Source organism: Pseudopodoces humilis, chromosome 13, assembly GCF_049639895.1.
Source record: "Pseudopodoces humilis isolate 2021_Gansu_Grassland_sample_001 chromosome 13, ASM4963989v1, whole genome shotgun sequence".
Lineage (NCBI taxonomy): Eukaryota > Metazoa > Chordata > Aves > Passeriformes > Paridae > Pseudopodoces > Pseudopodoces humilis.
The window spans coordinates 20,158,852-20,177,788 of NC_142212.1; the positions used below are offsets into that span (position 1 = coordinate 20,158,852).

General features: G+C 50.6%; 1 protein-coding gene across 2 annotated transcripts in view; it reads left to right on the forward strand.

Moving 5' to 3' along the window:
* GRM7 (glutamate metabotropic receptor 7) overlaps window positions 1–18,937 on the forward strand; it is a 198,629-nt gene that overhangs the window by 60,123 nt on the left and 119,569 nt on the right. For both annotated transcript variants that reach the window (XM_088061798.1, XM_014251530.2), the window contains exon 2: window positions 15,012–15,228. In XM_088061798.1, coding sequence (XP_087917924.1) covers window positions 15,012–15,228 — 217 coding nt within the window. The remainder of the gene's footprint in view (window positions 1–15,011; window positions 15,229–18,937) is intronic.

The following is an 18,937-nucleotide window of genomic DNA, read 5'->3' on the forward strand; positions in this document are numbered from 1 at the left end:
CGGAGAGCTGATGAGGATCTGTTACAGTCAGTTGTTCAAAATGATCTGACACCCGACATTCTGCATAAACTTCCTTTCAGAAACAGTGATTCAGTGAGAAGTGAAGGATAAAAAAAGCGGTGATTTAGGGTCTAAACTGCGCATGCATAAACATGAGGTGATCTCCAGAGCCATGGTGCTCATTCTAATGTGATAAATACAGATGCAGGAGTGTTTGCAGAGCCGTTCTTCGCCGTGTTCATTTTGTGCATCAGCTCCTCCAGCTGTGGGCTGTTGTGGAGCTCCACTGAGGCCCGTGGCACTTTGCACCAGCTGAGGAGATGATGCTCCACACACGCTTCTCTGTCCTGCAGGGAAAACACACATGTCACATCATCCCTTCTGCCTGCAGCTGCTGCTGGGCTCTGCCTCCATCGCTCCCTGTGGCTCCCGAAGGTGAACAGGTTGTTCAGCACCTTGCAGGATCAATCCCTCGGGAATTCAGAGCACTCCCAGCATCAGCAGCCTTTCCACAGAGCAGGGATCTTGGAATACTTTAGTGCTTTGCAGAAATGAGTCCTGTGCCTTTTATCTTCAGGGCTTTCAGGGTCACAGAGATGCTTTCATCTTCCCAAAGCTCCCCTGCCCTGCGCTGGATGGGCTGGAGAGCCCTGCACGGAGCTCCTGGCAGAGATCCTCGGCATTGGGAGCAGGGCAGGGGAAGGGAGGGGAGGGAAGGCTCAGGAAGGGAAATCCTCAGCATTCAGAGCCAGGCAGGGGAAGGGAGGTCAGGGAAGTGCAGAGCTGCCCATGAACCCTTTAGTTTGATGGCTTAGAGCTTTGTGGGTGCTGCCTGGGGGCCCATCCAGTGCCACAGAGCCCAGCTCCTCAGGCTGATGAAGACAAAGCTGCTCCAGATTTTGATGGGAGGCTTCTCCACATTTCCAGAGTTGCCTGGCTTTTATTTCTTCTGCTAAAGGAATAGCAGGGAGAAACCATCAGGTTTGTTTCGGACGTGTTTTAGAAGCTGAGTGCGTGTGGCTTCATTTGCTCTTTATTTTGTACTCTTTTCGTTTCAATCTGTGAATGAGGGCAGCCCCAGCACCATGGCAGGTGTAACAGGCCAGGTCTCCTCTGATAGCTCTGCTCTCAGGGGAGAAAACAGAGCACACCTGCTTTGCTTGAGGTGTGCACCAGCCCAGATGTTTTCTTTGATGGTTACTTGACTCTCCCATGTATTGAATGCTGACAGCAATTTACACCAAATCTGACACGTGGAACTTCCAAAGGACGCTTGGTGCAGAATTGTGAACCTTTTATAATGGCTGAAAATTGAGTTAATGATGAAAGAACGCTGCAAAAATAAGAGTATGGCAGGTGGGGATGGGGAAGGTTGGTTTAGTCAGTGGAAGTGGCTGTTGGTGTGGTTTAGGATCAGTTTTATCATGGACTCAGCTTGTGGCCTGGGGTCGGTGCTGTTGATGAAATCAGCACTGGACACTGATTTTTATTCTTTTAGGGAAGCCCCTGATGTGGCTGGGCAGCTTTTCCTGCAGGTTTCCTGTTCCTCAGGATTCTTGGGGCTCCTCTGCTGGCTCTGGGCTGGCTCCAGGCAGGGGAAGGAGCTGCTCTGGTGTGGTTTTCACCAGGGTGCTGAAAGACTGAGCTGTTCGAGACCTTTAAAAAAATAAATATATTTCTATATCTGGCTGTTCCTGCCTGAGTCTAATAACATGGCCCTTAGAAAGTAATTTGGATTAATTAGAATGTCCGGGCACTTTTGTGATAAAGACATGCAGAGTAATTATCCAGTGTCCAGAATAATCTATTGAGCTTGTGAAGTTTAACTCTGAAAATTATTCTCCCCTAAGTATTCGTCTTTCTGACTGTATTTCTGTTATTAAATTTGTTTTCCCACAAGTTAGATAAGAAGAAATGTAATTATTTAGCTGGCAAGCTCAATGTTGAGGTGAAGAAAACCAGTGAAGGTAGAAGTGTGATTGCCTTGTGTTTTTTCCTGTAATAATGCAGAAATATTTAGATATCTGTAGAATTACATGGTGATGATGCACTTTGTAAAAGGCCAGAGATGAAATATAAGGGAATAAAAGGTATAGATATTCACTGGAACTTCATTATACCCTATCACTCTTGGATATGTAGTGGGAGAAATGTCAAATGCAGATTTCTCCCATAATTGCAATCAATTCTCCCTCACATCTCTCCTCCCTGCGTTTTCTCACTCTCCTTTATACCCAGAGTCTGTGTCCTGAAGGACCTTGTTCTGTTTCTGATGCTCAGAGGACACAACAGGCCTTTTTACTTGTGATAATGTTTATTTTGGATTAAAGAAAATATGAAATCAAAGGCAGGCTAAATATAATCCCTCAGTGTCCCTGGTGAAACCATCCCCACGCCCGGGTCAGCTGTGCCTCCCACACCTTCTGAGGGAATATGAAATGCCTGGGATTCAAAGGAGGAAATGTTTGACCTTGCAGATGATGGAACACTTTGTCCTCTCTGAGCAGCCCCTGCCTCTCCCTCGCTGCAGGGGAGACCTGGGGGGGCTGGAGGAGGCCAGGGAAGGGAATGGGGCTGGAGAACTCCTGAGGGAGCTGGAAAGGGGCTCAGCCTGGAGAAGAGGAGGATCCAGAGGGATATTTTCCCTCTCTGGAATTCCCTGGCAGGAGGGGACAGCCAGGGGGGGCAGGCTCTGCTCCCAGGGAACAGGGACAGGAGGAGAGGAACGGCCTCAGGCTGGGCTGGGTTGAAAATCAGGAGCAGTTTCTCCATGGAAAGGGCTGTGCAGCCCTGGCACTGCTGCCCTGGGAGGAGCTGGGGTCCCCATCCCTGGAGAGATGTGGATGTGGCACTCGGGGACACCGGGCAGCGCTGGCCTTGGCAGGGCCACAGGAAGGGTTGGACTCGACCTTGGAGGGTTTTTCCAGCCCAACAACTTATTCCTGGTGGAGTCCTCGCTGCAGCAGGTGGTACCTGAGGCTGGAGAGAGCCAGGCAGTATTGCCAGGGCTGTGCAGGAGAGGGGAGCTCCTGGAGGGGCTGCAGCAGCAGCAATGCAGCCTGAGCTGGAGGCTGCTCTTACCTGGGCCAAAGCATCCTTCAGCTGGGAACACCTTTGTGCTGTTTGCTGGAACTGCATGCAGGAATTCCCTGTGGGCTGTGGGGGTGAGGAGGCACTGGATGTGAGGATGAGGAGGCACTGGATGTGAGGATCAGGAGGCACTGGATGTGAGGATGCACTGGATGTGAGGATGAGGAGGCACTGGATGTGAGGATCAGGAGGCACTGGATGTGAGGATCAGGAGGCACTGGATGTGAGGATGCACTGGATGTGAGGATCAGGAGGCACTGGATGTGAGGAGGCACTGGATGTGAGGATGAGGAGGCACTGGATGTGAGGATGCACTGGATGTGAGGATGAGGAGGCACTGGATGTGAGGATGCACTGGATGTGAGGATCAGGAGATAAGAACACCCAGCTGGGCCCTTGCCTCTTGCACAGTGTTTTTCTTTTCCTGGCTGTTGTTGCAGCTTGGTACATCTTAGATGCTCTGCAATGCTGTTCTGGGTTTCATAATGTAGAAGAAGATGATTTGTGTTGGTAGAAAGAGGAAAATAAAGAATGGATGATTGAGATTTTATCGTTTAGACCGTGCCACGTCTCTGGAATCTGTTCACACCAGGAAGTCAAACTGGCCTGTCCAGGCAGACCCAGGACAGTCTGTGTGTCCCATCCTGCCTGGTGACACCTGTGTGGTGGCCAGGCTGGCAGTCAGCAGCTGGGACAGGGTTCTGGCCCCTTGTCCCCAGCCCTGTGCAGGTGCTGCCCTGCCTGGCAGCGCGTGGGGTCGCGGGTCTGTCGGGATTTATCTCCTGACATCACCAGGACACAGCGATGCTGCTCCCATCAGGGCAGGCTGAGGTGGTTTGTGGCTCTGCTCATAAGTTTGGATTAATTTTCTAGCTCTGGGTTGGTCATCTGCAGCTGGAGTTAGGTAAGCAGGTCTCAGCCTGAGCTTGGCCTCGGGGTGTGAGGAGGGGAAGGAGGAGGTGGAACCTGTTGAGGCTCAGGTGTGAGTGACCAGGGCTGCAGGGAGGTCAGACAGCAGCTTACACATATTCTTTATAATTCACAGCTTTCCTCTTGCCTCAAGCTTTTAATAAAGTGCCAATCCAAACCAAGACAGTTTAAGCTCGAGCTGAACCGTTCAGTCAGCCAGTGTGTGAGCACATTAAAAAACCAAGGGGTTTTCATTATTTGACACATTTTTAAATTCAAAAATACTTCCAATATTGCATGGAGGGAAATGAGCTCCAGAAACCCTGTTTAAAACATCATTTACTGCTTGAAATGCAGCTGGTACCCTTGGGGTGTTAGAGGATCTGGAGAGGAGCTGGAGGAGATCACATTATCTGAGCCTCTCCCTGAATGTGAGGCCACTCTGAGACAATTTAATGAGAACAGACCCTACTTTTGGAGTGGAAGTTGTTCACAGGAACTTGGGTTTGCTCACTGTGGTATTGAGCTGCTTGCCCAAAGTTTAGCTGTACACTGAAATTAGAAATAACCACTTAATGTAGCTAAATCTGTATTGCCAGATTGTGGATGTGTTACTCTGTCAGGGCACCAAGGCTTTATTCTCCTTGGCTGTCAGACTCTTGGCTATATTGAAAATTTAGGAATAAATATTCAAATCACAGCCTTATTTTCCATGACCTAACCATGGATGCTGTCCTAGAAATGCAATTATGAGATGTGCTCGAATCCGAGCTCGACAGCTCTCATTTAGCCCAATAACTCAGCTCGCAGGGATGATTGTTTCCCCTTGTACCACGCTGCAGTTTGTTTCTGCTGGGCTGGCTTTGGGTGTCTGTGTTTGTGGATTACTTTCACAAAACTGTGTTCTGCCACCAAGAACATTTTCTGTCTCAGCCTCGCTGCTGAATAAGTCGTTGCTGGTGTTGTCTTTATCGGGCTACTTTCAAAATCAATGAGATTTATACTTGCAGATTAAAAACCTTTTAAAATATGCATAGACAATATAAGGTTCAATTATCTGTTTGGGATGAATGGAGTGATGTGTACACATAAATAAAACATAAAAGCTCCTTCACTCTGTTTATATTCTGCTTCTGACTTATTTTCAAAGAGTTGGAATTGGTGAGTCTGTGTTTGGATGTGGGAGCTCCAATCACTGCGAGAAGGTTTGTGCCTCTGTGTGTGCTTGGTGTCCATCCATCGGCTCTCTGTGAGCACAGCCTGGCTTCTCAGCTCCTGGGAATGCAGGCAGGGATGTGGGAATGCTGCACGTGGAAGGGGATGAGAACAGAGGAGCCAGTGCTAGCAGCCCCAGAACTCAGGGTGTGGGCCCTGAGCCTGTGCTCAGCACTTTGGAGGGTGACAGGAACCCTTCTGAGGATGCCCTGATTGCTGTGAATCTGAACACCAGAGGAACGGGGATATTTTGGCATCTAGAGCTTGCAGGGTGTGCTCAGGCCATGGGAGAGGCAGACAAACCCTTCCTCTGCCCCACTGTGCATAGAACAGACACAAAATCCCAGACTGGTTTGGGCTGGAAGGACCTTGAATCCCCCCCAGTGCCCCCCTGCCATGGCAGGGACACCTCCCACTGTCCCAGGTGCTCCCAGTGTCCAGCCTGGCCTTGGGCACTGCCAGGGATCCAGGGGCAGCCCCAGCTGCTCTGGGCTCCTGCCCACCCTCCCAGGAACAATTCCTGCCCAAAATCCTATCTAAATCTGCCTCAGCTTAAAGCCATTCCCTGTGTTCTGTCAAGGACATGGGGATGGAGGGAGCAACACAAGGACAAGACTTTCCATGTGTGACATAGAAAATCCTGATACCAGCCCTTCCAAAACAGGACCCAAGTTCCTCTCCATTCTTAAATTCTCAATTCCCAATCTCCTGAGGGTGCTGGGCAACCATTAATCTTGCTCTTAGTAGTGAACTGCAAATACAGCTGCAGTTTTGCATTTTCAGCACCAGTTCTTTTGTTTCCTGTAGTGTTTGGTGGCCAGACCTTGGTTTGTTCCCTTCTAAATGGCCTTGTCTGTTCTGTCTGCTGGAGGGGGTGCTTGTGCTTCCCCAGGCTGGGCTAAGAGTCAACAACCCCTGAGGCAGACCCAGCACAAGCTCAGAGCGCACAGAGCTCTCTTTTGAGCTTCTTCCTTCCCTCCTCCACACAATATCTCTGTGGTGGTGGGATCAGAGTGCCAGAGCATCCTGTGTGTTATTTGGAGGCTGAGCAGAGCCTTGCTGCAGAAGCAGCCTGGCTGCAGCACCTGATCCCAAATCTGTCCCCACGAAAGAGCTGCAGGGTCCCCGTGCTCTCATCACCTTACATCAGTTCAGCTCAGAATTGCCTTGAAGAGCTGGCTCCTAACAGCCAGGATCCTTTGAAGCTTTGTTAAGATTTCAAATTGCCTCTAGCAAAGTTCCATCTATTAGCTCAGTATCAGTGTGCAGCTCTCAGTCCACCAGGGCTGGAGGTAAAATCTGAAGATCTGTGCAGTCTTGCATTGCGGTGGATGGGCCATCAGCACCGATGTTCCAGCTGATGTATCCTAGGAGGAATATTCTACTCAGAGCTGTGCAATCCAATGTGCTGTGCTGCTCATAGCTCATCCCCAGCATCTGCAAGCCAGGAAGGCTTTATTGCCCTGCTGCTTTATGGGCAGGCCAGCTAAAATTCTTAACAAGCTGAATATTTCACTTTAAAATATCGAATGGGGAAGTGTCATACTTGTGCCTGTGCCTTTGCCTTGAGTATCAGTAATCCCTCTGGTGCAGGAGATAAATCCTCTTTGGGGTGGGAGAGGTTCTCTGTTCGTGGAGGTGTTTCTGGTGGCTCCTGTGTGTCAGGGAGGGTGGCCCCAGTGTCTGTGCCTTGTCCTGCCTGCCCAGGGCTGAGCGAGGGCACCTCTGCCATGCCCAGGGCTGGGAGGGTTGGTTCAGGAGCCTCCCCTCCAGAAGGGTGGTTGTAGATCAAGGGCTTAGAAATGGTAACTAACAATGATCAATTAGATTTTTGCCCCGATATTATTGAATCACAGTACAGATAAACCAAGATAAATTAAAATAGAAATCATATAAATACCAGTTTATTTTACTTCTGAGAAGTGCTCGCTCAGGATCTTCATGATTACATAAACACAGCTTTATTCACAAAGAGGAATTTGCACACACAAATTAGGCAAGTGTGTATCTGAAACTCTTTCTCCGTGTCAGTAGAAATTCAAATACTGCTTTCTGGATGTGTTTTTCCAGGAGTGATTTAGCCAGAGTAAGTCCCAAGGTATGGCAATTTACTGGAGCAATTAGCAGCTGAGATGCTGAGGGCTGTGCTGGCAAACACAAACGATCCCTGCACTGTTTTTGCAGTGCTGTGGGTGTGCTGGAGCACAGTGAGGAGGGGATGGAGGAGCACACCCTGCCTTTGGTGCTCAGAGAGCAGCTCTGCATGGCCCAGCAGAGAGCCCTGTCCTTGGGGCAGCTCCATTCCTCCCGGGCCTCACCTATTTCTGAGCCATGTGAGCACAGCCAGCCTGCTCTGTGCCCTCCCAGGTGCTCTATTTCTGTCTCTCTGGGAGCTCTGCTGCCCGGCACAGCTCCTCCTCAGCTCCCTCAGAGTTATTTTTAAGTAGCAGGGACGTTTTGAACTGGTTCACAGGCACAGCTCGAAGGAGCTGGACTCTAAAGGATGCTTTTTGCCAGTGGCAAAGAATCACAGAGCCCCACGCTGGGTTGGTTGGAAGAGACCTTAAAGCCCATCCAGTGCCACCCCTGCCATCCACCCCTTCCACTGTCCCAGGGTGCTCCAAACCCCGTCCAGCCTGGCCTTGGCCACTGGCAGGGATGGAAAAGAAAGCATTTTAGTAAATAACTCATCCCTGAGAAGAATGGCTGAGTCCTAATCCCCAGTATGTGAACTTGTTGAGACAGGAGTGCTGTCCTTGTTTATTCAAGGACAGTTTTAGCTACAGCTTCAGAAGAGGGTGAGATGTTTATTTTTGTGCTGTGACTAATTTTCATTTCAATGTTGGGTCCTTGTTCCAAGTCAGGTTCTTCAAGTCCAAGGTTCTTTTAACATTTAAAAGCTAAGAAATCACCCCCTGTTTTTCTATAAAAAAACCAATCTATGCCATAAACTCATCACTGTCACAAGCAGGCCTTGGTCCAGGCACAGGTCATCAAGATGAAATACAGGATATCTCATATTTATGGACACATCTCATTTTACTGAGTGTTTATGATCTTTTTTCCTGCTTTCTGAGCTGATGAAGTGCTCCCAGGAGCCATGTGGACAGTACTAATTGCTGTAATTATTGTCCCTTAATTGCTACAATTATTTTTTTAGGAGTACTTTCCCTAGAAAAGGAAGCAGGAAAGACCTTGCAGATATGGAGAAGACTCCCAGCCTGCCAATATCACTCAGGATGTCTTTCCACCTTAGTGCCATGATAGTTGTGGTGGGATGAGGATTGATTTGTGTGCCTGGAAATGGGCTCTTTTCAGGTTTGAAATTAATTTAAAAGAAATGTGTTCCATTGGAAAGGCAGTTGTTTGAGAAACCCAAAGTAGCTTTGGGAGTGTTTGTTTCAGCAGTGGGTTCCATCCATAATAATGGTCATGAGGAGTTGGGAATTTTAAAAGGTGCTGCTGAGCTGCACCATGGCTGTTTAATCCTAATTCTGGCCAAGGAGTGGGAGCTGGAGCTCAGCCAGCCTGGGAGGATTGGTGGAAAGATCCAATGTGGATAAAAGCAAAATTCAGCTTCATGAATCATTTCCAGGTTTATTTTCTTAGTGTTCCTTTCCTTGCTCAGAAATATTTGCTGTTGATCCCCAAATGAACTTGCATGAAAACTTTCCTAATTGCTCTTCCTCACTTTCTCATTGGCAACATTTGGTTTTTGACTGTAAAAGCCACCTCTGTAAGCACAGTAAAGTGCACAATGAGGATGAGTGCTGAATCCTGATGCTGATAAGGAGGGACCATCATCGAGGTGCTTTAGCAGGGTTTGTTCTCATCCTGCCCAGCTGCTCCCAGCTCTTTCAGGAGCCCTGCAGCAAAGCTTGCAGCAATATTTGTTTTCCTGTGCGCCCTGCAGGGCAGGGGAGGGCAGGTGCTGCTGGGGGGGTGCCCTGGGAGGATCCTGCCCCCAGGGTTTGGTGTGGCAGGGCTGGCCAGGAGGGGAGCAGCAGGCAGAGATGTTCTTTGTGCTGTGTCCCCTTCCCTGGGGGCTGGGGACACCTCCTCGGTCCTGAGGAAATGCAGAAATCCAGTTCCAGCCACTGGAAAACAGCGGGCAGAGCTGTTCCTGTTACCTTTGCAAGCTCTGATCTCATTTAGTGCGTTGGGGAAAATTTCCATAGAATCACAGCATGGTTTGGGCTCCAAGGGAGCTTGAAGGTCTGTTCAACCCCCTGCCAAGGACAGGGACAGCTTCCCTTGGATATCTCGGGTATTCTAGAACTTCCCGGCAGATTCCTTCCTGCTCAGAAGGCGGAGTGAGAATGAGAAGAGTCTGGAGGGGTTTTGCCCAGAGAAAACAGCCAGGGAGAAACTTCAGGTAACTTGAGCTGGAGACAGGGGAACCAATTCTCTGTGGCTCAGGACGCTGGAGCTGTTTGTTGTGCAGTTTGAGATGTGGATGGGAACAAAGGGGAGCTGTGCTAACTGAGGATTACATCCTGATGCATTTCTACACAAATAAAACCCGAGCCCTGGACAGATCCCAGGCTGTTACCTGTCCATCCGTTCACACCAGACTTTTGCAGCGGGGTGCAGGCTTCAGGCAGCTCATTTTTGTGAACTTGGGATTTTGGGAGGGATTTGCAGGTTTTGGAGCCTGACACTGCCCTGCCAGCTATGATGGGTTCAAGAGGCTCTGCCAGAGCAGGACGAGGTTTCCCTATTGCCAGGAAACCATATCAATAAAATTTAATAGGAAATGGAAAGTAAAAATGCAGCAAACTGTGAACTTAATATTGCCCCGGAAGGAGCTCATTAATATCTCAACGGGTGCACTCCTGCATTATCTTAATTGCTCAAAGTCCTCAGGAAAATTGTCTTTTCTGAAGTTTCCTGGCTGCTGTCAGTGGTGAGGTTCAGGTGCACCATTTCCATCATCCTTTGGTGGGTGGCTGAGGAGGTGGGGCTGAGCTCAGCCCCTTGCAGCAGCACAGCAATTGTTGGTGTCGGGGGTGCCGGGGGGCAGAGGGGACAGGCAGCCAGGCTTTGGAGCTCCTGCAGCCTCAGGGAGGGTGGGTTTGTGCTCTGGCAATGGGGTTTGTGTGCTCCAGGACGAGACACGAGGCTCTGGTGGGCAGCTCAAACATTCTGTCTTGGTAAAAAGGGTGTGTTGAACAGGGAGAGGAGGAGGATTGGATAATAATACACAGCGAGTCTGAAATGAGACATTGGGACAGCAAGTTGGTGTTTCAGTGGGGTTGTGCTGTTCCAAAGCTCTGCTGGGGGATGTCAGATGCTGGAAGGAGAGGCTGAGGAGACTCATTGCTCCCTGGAGTGTTTGTGCTGCTCCTGCTGCAGCTGCTCTCAAACAGGAGCTGTTTTGCAAGCGAGACAACAAGTGTGACCCAGAGACAGCTCTTCATTAGCCAGAGAAAATGAAACAAATGAAGAATAATGGTCAGTGTTAGAAATAAATTAACATTAATTAATCACTGACTAAGACAATGTTCCCAGCATTAATCATTCCCCCTTGCTGTAATCAGAACATCAGCCAGGCAAACCACACGTGGAACTCCTGAGCGTGGTGTTTGCCAGGGTCCCGTGAAAACCGGGACCTGGGGAAAATCTGCTCCCCACGTGGGTGAACTGCTCCCTCAGTGGTCAGTGAACTGCTCCCTCAGTGGTCAGTGAAATGCTCCCTCAGTGGTCAGTGAAATGCTCCCTCAGTGGTCAGTGAAGTGCTCTCAGTGGTCAGTGAAATGCTCCCTCAGTGGTCAGTGAAGTGCTCTCAGTGGTCAGTGAAATGCTCCCTCAGTGGTCAGTGAAATGCTCCCTCAGTGGTCAGTGAAGTGCTCTCAGTGGTCAGTGAAATGCTCCCTCAGTGGTCAGTGAAATGCTCCCTCAGTGGTCAGTGAAGTGCTCTCAGTGGTCAGTGAAGTGCTCTCAGTGGTCAGTGAAGTGCTCTCAGTGGTCAGTGAAATGCTCCCTCAGTGGTCAGTGAAATGCTCTCAGTGGTCAGTGAAATGCTCTCAGTGGTCAGTGAAATGCTCTCAGTGGTCAGTGAAGTGCTCTCAGTGGTCAGTGAAGTGCTCTCAGTGGTCAGTGAAGTGCTCTCAGTGGTCAGTGAAGTGCTCTCAGTGGTCAGTGAAATGCTCTCAGTGGTCAGTGAAATGCTCTCAGTGGTCAGTGAAGTGCTCTCAGTGGTCAGTGAAATGCTCTCAGTGGTCAGTGAAATGCTCTCAGTGGTCAGTGAAGTGCTCTCAGTGGTCAGTGAAATGCTCTCAGTGGTCAGTGAAGTGCTCTCAGTGGTCAGTGAAATGCTCTCAGTGGTCAGTGAAGTGCTCTCAGTGGTCAGTGAAGTGCTCTCAGTGGTCAGTGAAATGCTCCCTCAGTGGTCAGTGAAATGCTCTCAGTGGTCAGTGAAGTGCTCTCAGTGGTCAGTGAAATGCTCTCAGTGGTCAGTGAAGTGCTCTCAGTGGTCAGTGAAATGCTCTCAGTGGTCAGTGAAATGCTCTCAGTGGTCAGTGAAATGCTCTCAGTGGTCAGTGAAATGCTCTCAGTGGTCAGTGAAGTGCTCTCAGTGGTCAGTGAAGTGCTCTCAGTGGTCAGTGAAGTGCTCTCAGTGGTCAGTGAAATGCTCTCAGTGGTCAGTGAAATGCTCCCTCAGTGGTCAGTGAAGTGCTCTCAGTGGTCAGTGAAGTGCTCTCAGTGGTCAGTGAAATGCTCTCAGTGGTCAGTGAAGTGCTCTCAGTGGTCAGTGAAGTGCTCTCAGTGGTCAGTGAAATGCTCCCTCAGTGGTCAGTGAAGTGCTCTCAGTGGTCAGTGAAGTGCTCTCAGTGGTCAGTGAAATGCTCCCTCAGTGGTCAGTGAAGTGCTCTCAGTGGTCAGTGAAATGCTCCCTCAGTGGTCAGTGAAATGCTCTCAGTGGTCAGTGAAGTGCTCTCAGTGGGGCAGTGAAGTGCTCTCAGTGGTCAGTGAAATGCTCTCAGTGGTCAGTGAAATGCTCTCAGTGGTCAGTGAAGTGCTCTCAGTGGTCAGTGAAATGCTCTCAGTGGTCAGTGAAGTGCTCTCAGTGGTCAGTGAAGTGCTCTCAGTGGTCAGTGAAGTGCTCTCAGTGGTCAGTGAAATGCTCTCAGTGGTCAGTGAAGTGCTCTCAGTGGTCAGTGAAGTGCTCTCAGTGGTCAGTGAAGTGCTCTCAGTGGTCAGTGAAGTGCTCTCAGTGGTCAGTGAAGTGCTCCCTCCCCTGCCAGCTCCTGAGTGTCCTTCAGAAAGCTCCAGCTCAGCTCTCGCTGTGCTGCTGGACAGGGGCAGCCGGGGAAGGGCCGGGAGATCAGCGGGGTCCCTTGGGCTTTGCTCATCACAGCCCTCCTGCCAAGCTGCTGGAGCCTTTGGAAAGCACTCCGTGATTCTCTGCAGCTTTTTCATGTGTCAGAACAGAAAATGGGGAAAATGTGATGGGAGAGAAATCTTGCTTCTTTCGACTCCAGTTTGGAATTGATGACAAAAAACAGATTTTACCAAAATGAAAGAAAAAATGTAACGGCGAAGAGACAGAAACTATTTACCTGGATAACCGAAAACCCCTCAACAATCTGATTTAAAACTCTCTGGCTGTGCCTGAGCCCTGCCCACCCTCGCTGCACAGGGACACCCTGGGCAGGAGCAGCCCAGCCTGGCCCAGGGGCTCTGTGATCTGCACAATCTGTTGTTATTTCTGAGTGCACTCTGTGCTGGCAGAGCTGGGGGTGCCTGCCTGGGGCTCCCTGCTGGCCAGCAGTTGGATTTTAGCTGATGCTGGTGCCCAGTTTGGCCGCTGGGATGCTGCTGGTGTGTGCATGGGGAGCTGGGCAGAGGACAAGGTGTGTGCAGCATGCTCTGACAGGCTGGGCAGGGAGGTTCTGCTGCCTGCAGCCCCCGTCACAGCCACTGAAGGACTCTCCTCCCTGTGTTTAAACAAAATGGGAGAAAATTCTACTTGGCATATACATATATATATAACTTTATGTTGCTTTTAGATAGCCTGTTAGAAACACTGGTAAAACCCCTAATATCTGCTTTTTATACTCCAAGTGATTGAAGCAGCCAGCAGTAGTTAATATTTTATGACCAGTGGAAAAAGATTTAAAATCCAAAAAGTCTCCTTAGGAGTATAAGCAATGCAGCAAATTCTGTAGAAGCTTTGGTCATTGTGAAAGTGCAGAATGTGCTCCTTTTGATTTTTAGTTGAAAAAGCAGTTGTTGGCAAGTTGGAATACAAAGAGATGCCACAGATAGAAGCTGATCTTCCAGCCTCACTTTTCTGCCAGTTGCAAGCAGCAGCCCCTGGCCGTGCCAGCTGTGCTCCGTGGGTGCTGTGACAGGGGGTGCCCACCCAAAGGGCTGCAGGCACTGCAGGACAGCAGGGATAAATCCCAGTTTCCCTGGTTTTGGTGGCCAGGCTGCCCAGCAGTTCTGTGCCCCAGCAGCTGGGGTGAGGGAGCCTGGGAGGGAGCTCAGGCTCAGGTGGGATTGTTGGGGTGTCTGGAAGGGCCTGGGGGTCCCTTCCAGCTCTGGAGCTTCGCTGGGTCCGTGAGATTCTGTGTTTGTTCAGGGTGAATGGCAGCTCTTGGGGTAGTAAATAATTTTTCCATGCAAAGTTCATTTCTCTGTTCGCTCTCCTGGCTCTCCAGCAGCACTTTTGCTTCTGGTCTCTGCTTTTCCTGTGCTGTGGGGGTTGCAAGTGCCTGTGCAGATATAATGTGAATTCTGGGGAAATCTGCTCTCCTCTTCCTTCCCCTGCTCTCTGTGGAGCCAAGGCTGCTGATCCTGGGGCAGTACAATGGTTAGTTTTCTGAGGAGGCAGGAGAGCTGATAAATACTTGTAGAATGATAAATACTTGTGGAGTGCTATGCAGAGACCAAATGTGAGAGTGCCGGAGGTGCTTGTGGTGAGGCAGCAAGTGCTGCCCTTTGCTCAGAGCCCTGAGCAGTTTTATCCCATTAAATAGGATCGTGTTTGTGTGCATTGCAAATCTCTCCTCTCCCCTCGTGGCCTTTCAAGTGAGAATTATGGCAGGCTCCTTCGTTTAAGGAGCGGTCCCAGACCATAACTCAAGTGATTGCATAATGGGCTTGGGGATTGATGTCCTGTCAGCTCAGGAGCTGCTCAGGGGCCTTTGTTGCCACGGGGAAAACAGCCCTGAGCACTGCTCTGGTCTCTCTGTTACAAAAGGCACTGCCAGGCTCCTCCACACTCTGCTGAGAGCAGGAAAAGCAGTGGCTGCTGTGTTGGGACAGAGCTGAATCACGTCCAGGCTGTGTCTGTGGGACTGAGGTGTTGTGCTCAGCAACCTTCACACTGTTCTTCATCAGAAAGAATCAAAACTAAACCTCCTTAAGCCTGGAGCCTTCATCCTCCAAAGGCTGAGGAAGGGTGTCCCTGTCTTTCAGCCAGTGCTGGCAGGTGTAGAGTTAACTCACGTTACCAGGATCCCAAACCTGGTAAAGCCAGGACACCGAGCCAAGGGCAGTGAGTGATTCAAACGGTTTCTGTGCTGTATTTGATTGCCTGAAGGGAAGGAGTGATGGATGTGCACATACAGAGTTGCCTTCAATCGATTCACAGTTTTTATTTGGGTAACTTGAAGCCAATGAAAGGATTGTTCCTTTGGCTTGTACGTTGTAAAGGAACGTGCTGGAGAAATGCAGCTGGATACAGCAAAGCCGAAGCTCAGCTGAGGCCAGGTGCTGCTGCTGCTGCTGCAAGAAGTGCCATGAGTATGTGAATGTGTGTATTTATCAGAAATTGTTTTTTTCTACAGATCCCACAAATCAGTTATGCCTCAACTGCACCAGAGTTGAGCGATGACAGGCGCTATGATTTCTTCTCACGGGTGGTTCCTCCAGATTCCTTCCAAGCACAAGCAATGGTGGACATTGTGAAAGCTTTGGGATGGAATTATGTATCCACTTTGGCATCTGAAGGGAATTATGGAGAAAAAGGAGTCGAGTCCTTCATGCAAATTTCCAGAGAGGCAGGTAGGCAACGCCCGTCCTCCCTCCAGAAAGCGCTGTCATGAATGTCGTGTTGTACCAAATGTGATCGTGTTTTTCCAGAGCTGATATTTGATTCTAAAGTTGCTCCAGTTCTTTGCAATGCTCTGCAATGGCTCCTGGATATTGTTGTTCCTAAACTGCTCGTGGAGTTTCAGAGAGTGGGAGCCCTCAGTGGTTTTCAGTCATTTCTGGGGAAAACAGAAATCCTTGAGTTGTACCGAGCTCCTCCTGCTGCACTGGCTGAGGTTTCCTTGTGCTGGCATGGGGAGAAGGCAGATTTGGGAAGGCTGAGCTGTTGTGTCTCCACAGGCTGGAATTGTGCTGTGAGCTGTCTCTGGTGCTCAGCTCAGGCTCCAGCCCCGTGTGGGGTGTTTGCTTTGGAATTCCTGTGCCCAGCTCAGGGCAGGGAGTTCAGAACCTTTCCCCTGAAGGCTCCGGGGTTGCTGTGTGGGATGTGGAGCCAGCAGGCCCCGTGGTGTGGGATGAGACGTGCCAGACCTTGGGTGTGAGGCCTTGGCAAGCTGATTTACAATCCAGATTCGCAGGGGCTTGCAAACTGAAGTGTTTGATGATGATTCCTGTGCTGGGAAGGAAAAAGCAGCAGATGATGGAATTTATAATTGGTGATAAATGCAAAGGCTGTCTGTGGGAGGCTCTGCTGATAGAACCCAGCAGCGTGGGCCAAGCCCTGCTGTGCTCCCCCTCAGGTGTCCCACCCTGGAGCTGCCTGGCATTGCCCCAGATGAAAGCAGCAGAGCCCCCAGCTCAGAGCAGCACGTGGATCCCAGCCAGGGCAGGGCAGGAGGTGCCCTGGAGCAGCTCAGGGGTCCCCATGGCCAGGGCTGGCCCCACAGCACCAGCTGTGTCTGCAGGACAGGCCCAGCCAGATCCCAGCCTGTCCCAGGGTGATGGATCCCTCCTGGCAGCATCTTCCAGGGAACAAACAGGGAAAGCCACTGGGCTTAAGGGAAGAGGAGAGGGGGAGCTGGAATTGTTTCTTTATGTTGGTGTCACAGAAGGAACCCATATTTGCATAAATTTCTCTGTTCCTACAAATGCATATTTATGTGGTATTAAAGCAAATGGGTTTGGATTTAATACAGCAGGAAGTGACAAATGCCAGCGCTCATTGGAATTGAAAATTGACTTTATTTGCAAATACCCACTGTTGCAAACTCATATTCCAGATGTGTTCCCTGTGTGAAGGACAGGCTCTGGCTGGAGAACAGGATCCCATTTTATGGACCTTGTGCAGAATTACATTTATTCCGTGAGCTGTTGATGCAATCGACACGTAACTCAGCCTCCTGCAGCAAAAGCCAAGCCTAAAGCCAGAGCAGAGCCCTGCTCCCAGCAGCTCTGTGTGCAGGGGATGTGGGTCATGCCTGGGAGATTAAGGCACTAACAGGGATAGTGCCAAAACTCCTTCCTCACACCCCGGGATGGGAATAATCCGATCCCCAGCGCTGCTGCTGCAGCTCAGGGCTGTGCTCAGCTTCTTGTGGCACGCAGATAAAGCTCAGGTGAAGTTCTGACAGGATTTAATACCTGTCAACAAGTTCCCTGGGGGTTTCAAACACTGGGAGGTGCAAGATCCTGTTGTTGGGAGGTTTAATGGAGCAGTGCTGTGTGGGATGCAGGTCCTGGTCTGGTACCTTGTGCCCTGACCTCGGGCTGGGAGCTCATTTCAGTGAGTTAAACTCGTGCTGCTTTTGGGGGGAGCTGTGCCACCGCTCCCCAACACACCCAGATGGGGTCAGGCCCTGCACAGGGCACAGGGATGGGAGGACAGGGCCTGCAGGTGGCCCAGGGAGGGTCAGGGTGGATATTAATGGGAACTCCTCGCAGGAGGTGTTGGCCAGCCCTGGCAGGGGCTGCCTGGCGTGGTGGGGATCACCAGCCCTGGAAGGCTTCAGGAAAGGGCTGGAAATGTCTCCTGAGCAGCAGAGCTGGGCAGGGGGAGCAGAGCCCCTGTGTGACCCTGGGACCAGGAGATCAGCCCAGGCTGGAGGGAATTCAGCCCAAACCTGAGACACCCCAGCAGGGAGCGGTGGCTGTCAGCTCCTGGAGAACTGTCTGGCGTCTCACAGTCACTTTCCCTTGGCACAAAGGAGGGTTTAGTCCGTAGGTACCCACACATTTCCTGGCTTTGGCCTCGAATCTGCAGCAAGCTAATTGTCCTAGAGTCAGTGTTTCATCCAAACTTGTTTCTGATCAGCTGGGATCTTAGGAAATCTGAGGATCAGTAGAAAGTGCTTCCCCTGCTTAGTTTTCAAATATGCTTTGGCATGTAAAGACTTTGCTTGATCCTCAGAGTTAATAATTCTTCACAAAGTGACTTTTATTATGAGCACTTCAAGCGAGTTTGAATATGTCATTGTGGCAGGAGATGAAGATTTGAAACATGCTCTGCAGTCTGTGGGATTAATAAATTAGGGGAATGGTCTAATTATGGGAAATCTAAAGGACAATTTCAGATTATTAATGAAACTACTGAATACTTGAATTTCAAAGATTAATTCATCTTTGATTTTTTTTTAAAAGATTAATCTGTACCAGAAGGTTAATTGCTATCTGTAAGAAATATATATATTGAAGTCGTTAGCAAAAGACCACTTGAATGCCTCCTAACAGATAAATGAAAGATCTGGAGTGCATTTATGAATGTTCTGCTCTCCCCAAATGGCCATTTTCACAGCTGGCTTGGCTGGCTGTGCCGCTGCTGGGCTTTTGGGGCTCTCTCCCACAGTTTTGTGGCTCACAGGGGTGAGGATGGGCTGGAGCTGCAGGATGTGTGTCCCTCCTTCACCTCCCTGCTGCCACTGCCCAGCTCCCCGTGCTCAGCCACAGGCCTGGCTTCTGCCTCTGCACAGGGCAGGGCAGCCACAAGGGACAACCTGGGGATGCTCTGAGCCACCAGAGGGGCTGGGGAAGGACTCTGGGGAAAGGTGCCCCTCTCTGTGTGCTGCAGGTGTGCCAAAGGGGCTGCAGCTCCTGTGCCAGGCTCTGGTGTGGCTGCAGCTCCTGTGCCAGGCTCTGGCAGGGCTGCAGCTCCTGTGCCAGGCTCTGGCAGGGCTGCAGCTCCTGTGCCAGGCTCTGGTGTGGCTGCAGCTCCTGTGCCAGGCTCTGGCAGGGCTGCAGCTCCTGTGCCAGGCTCTGGCAGGGCTGCAGCTCCTGTGCCAGGCTCTGGCAGGGCTGCAGCTCCTGTGCCAGGCTCTGGTGTGGCTGCAGCTCCTGTGCCAGGCTCTGGTGTGGCTGCAGCTCCTGTGCCAGGCTCTGGCAGGGCTGCAGCTCCTGTGCCAGGCTCTGGCAGGGCTGCAGCTCCTGTGCCAGGCTCTGGCAGGGCTGCAGCTCCTGTGCCAGGCTCTGGCAGGGCTGCAGCTCCTGTGCCAGGCTCTGGCAGAGCAGAGATCCAGAATTGCCTCTAAGCCCCTTCACCATGGAAAACACAACGCTTGTTGAACCCTCCTGATCCTCCTTGCTCCTGCTTTCACTGCAGCTTTCGGTAGATCTCCCTGTCTGTGGTTCCTGTCCCCTGGGTGAGGTGGGAACATCTCTGTGCAGCAGGGCAGGAGCTGGCTTTGCTCAGAAACAGAAACTCCAGCCCTTCACGTGGCTCCCTGCAGGTGGAACAGGATTGTTTATGGTCCCTTTCAACCCAAACCACTCTCATTTTCAATCCTTCCTACCC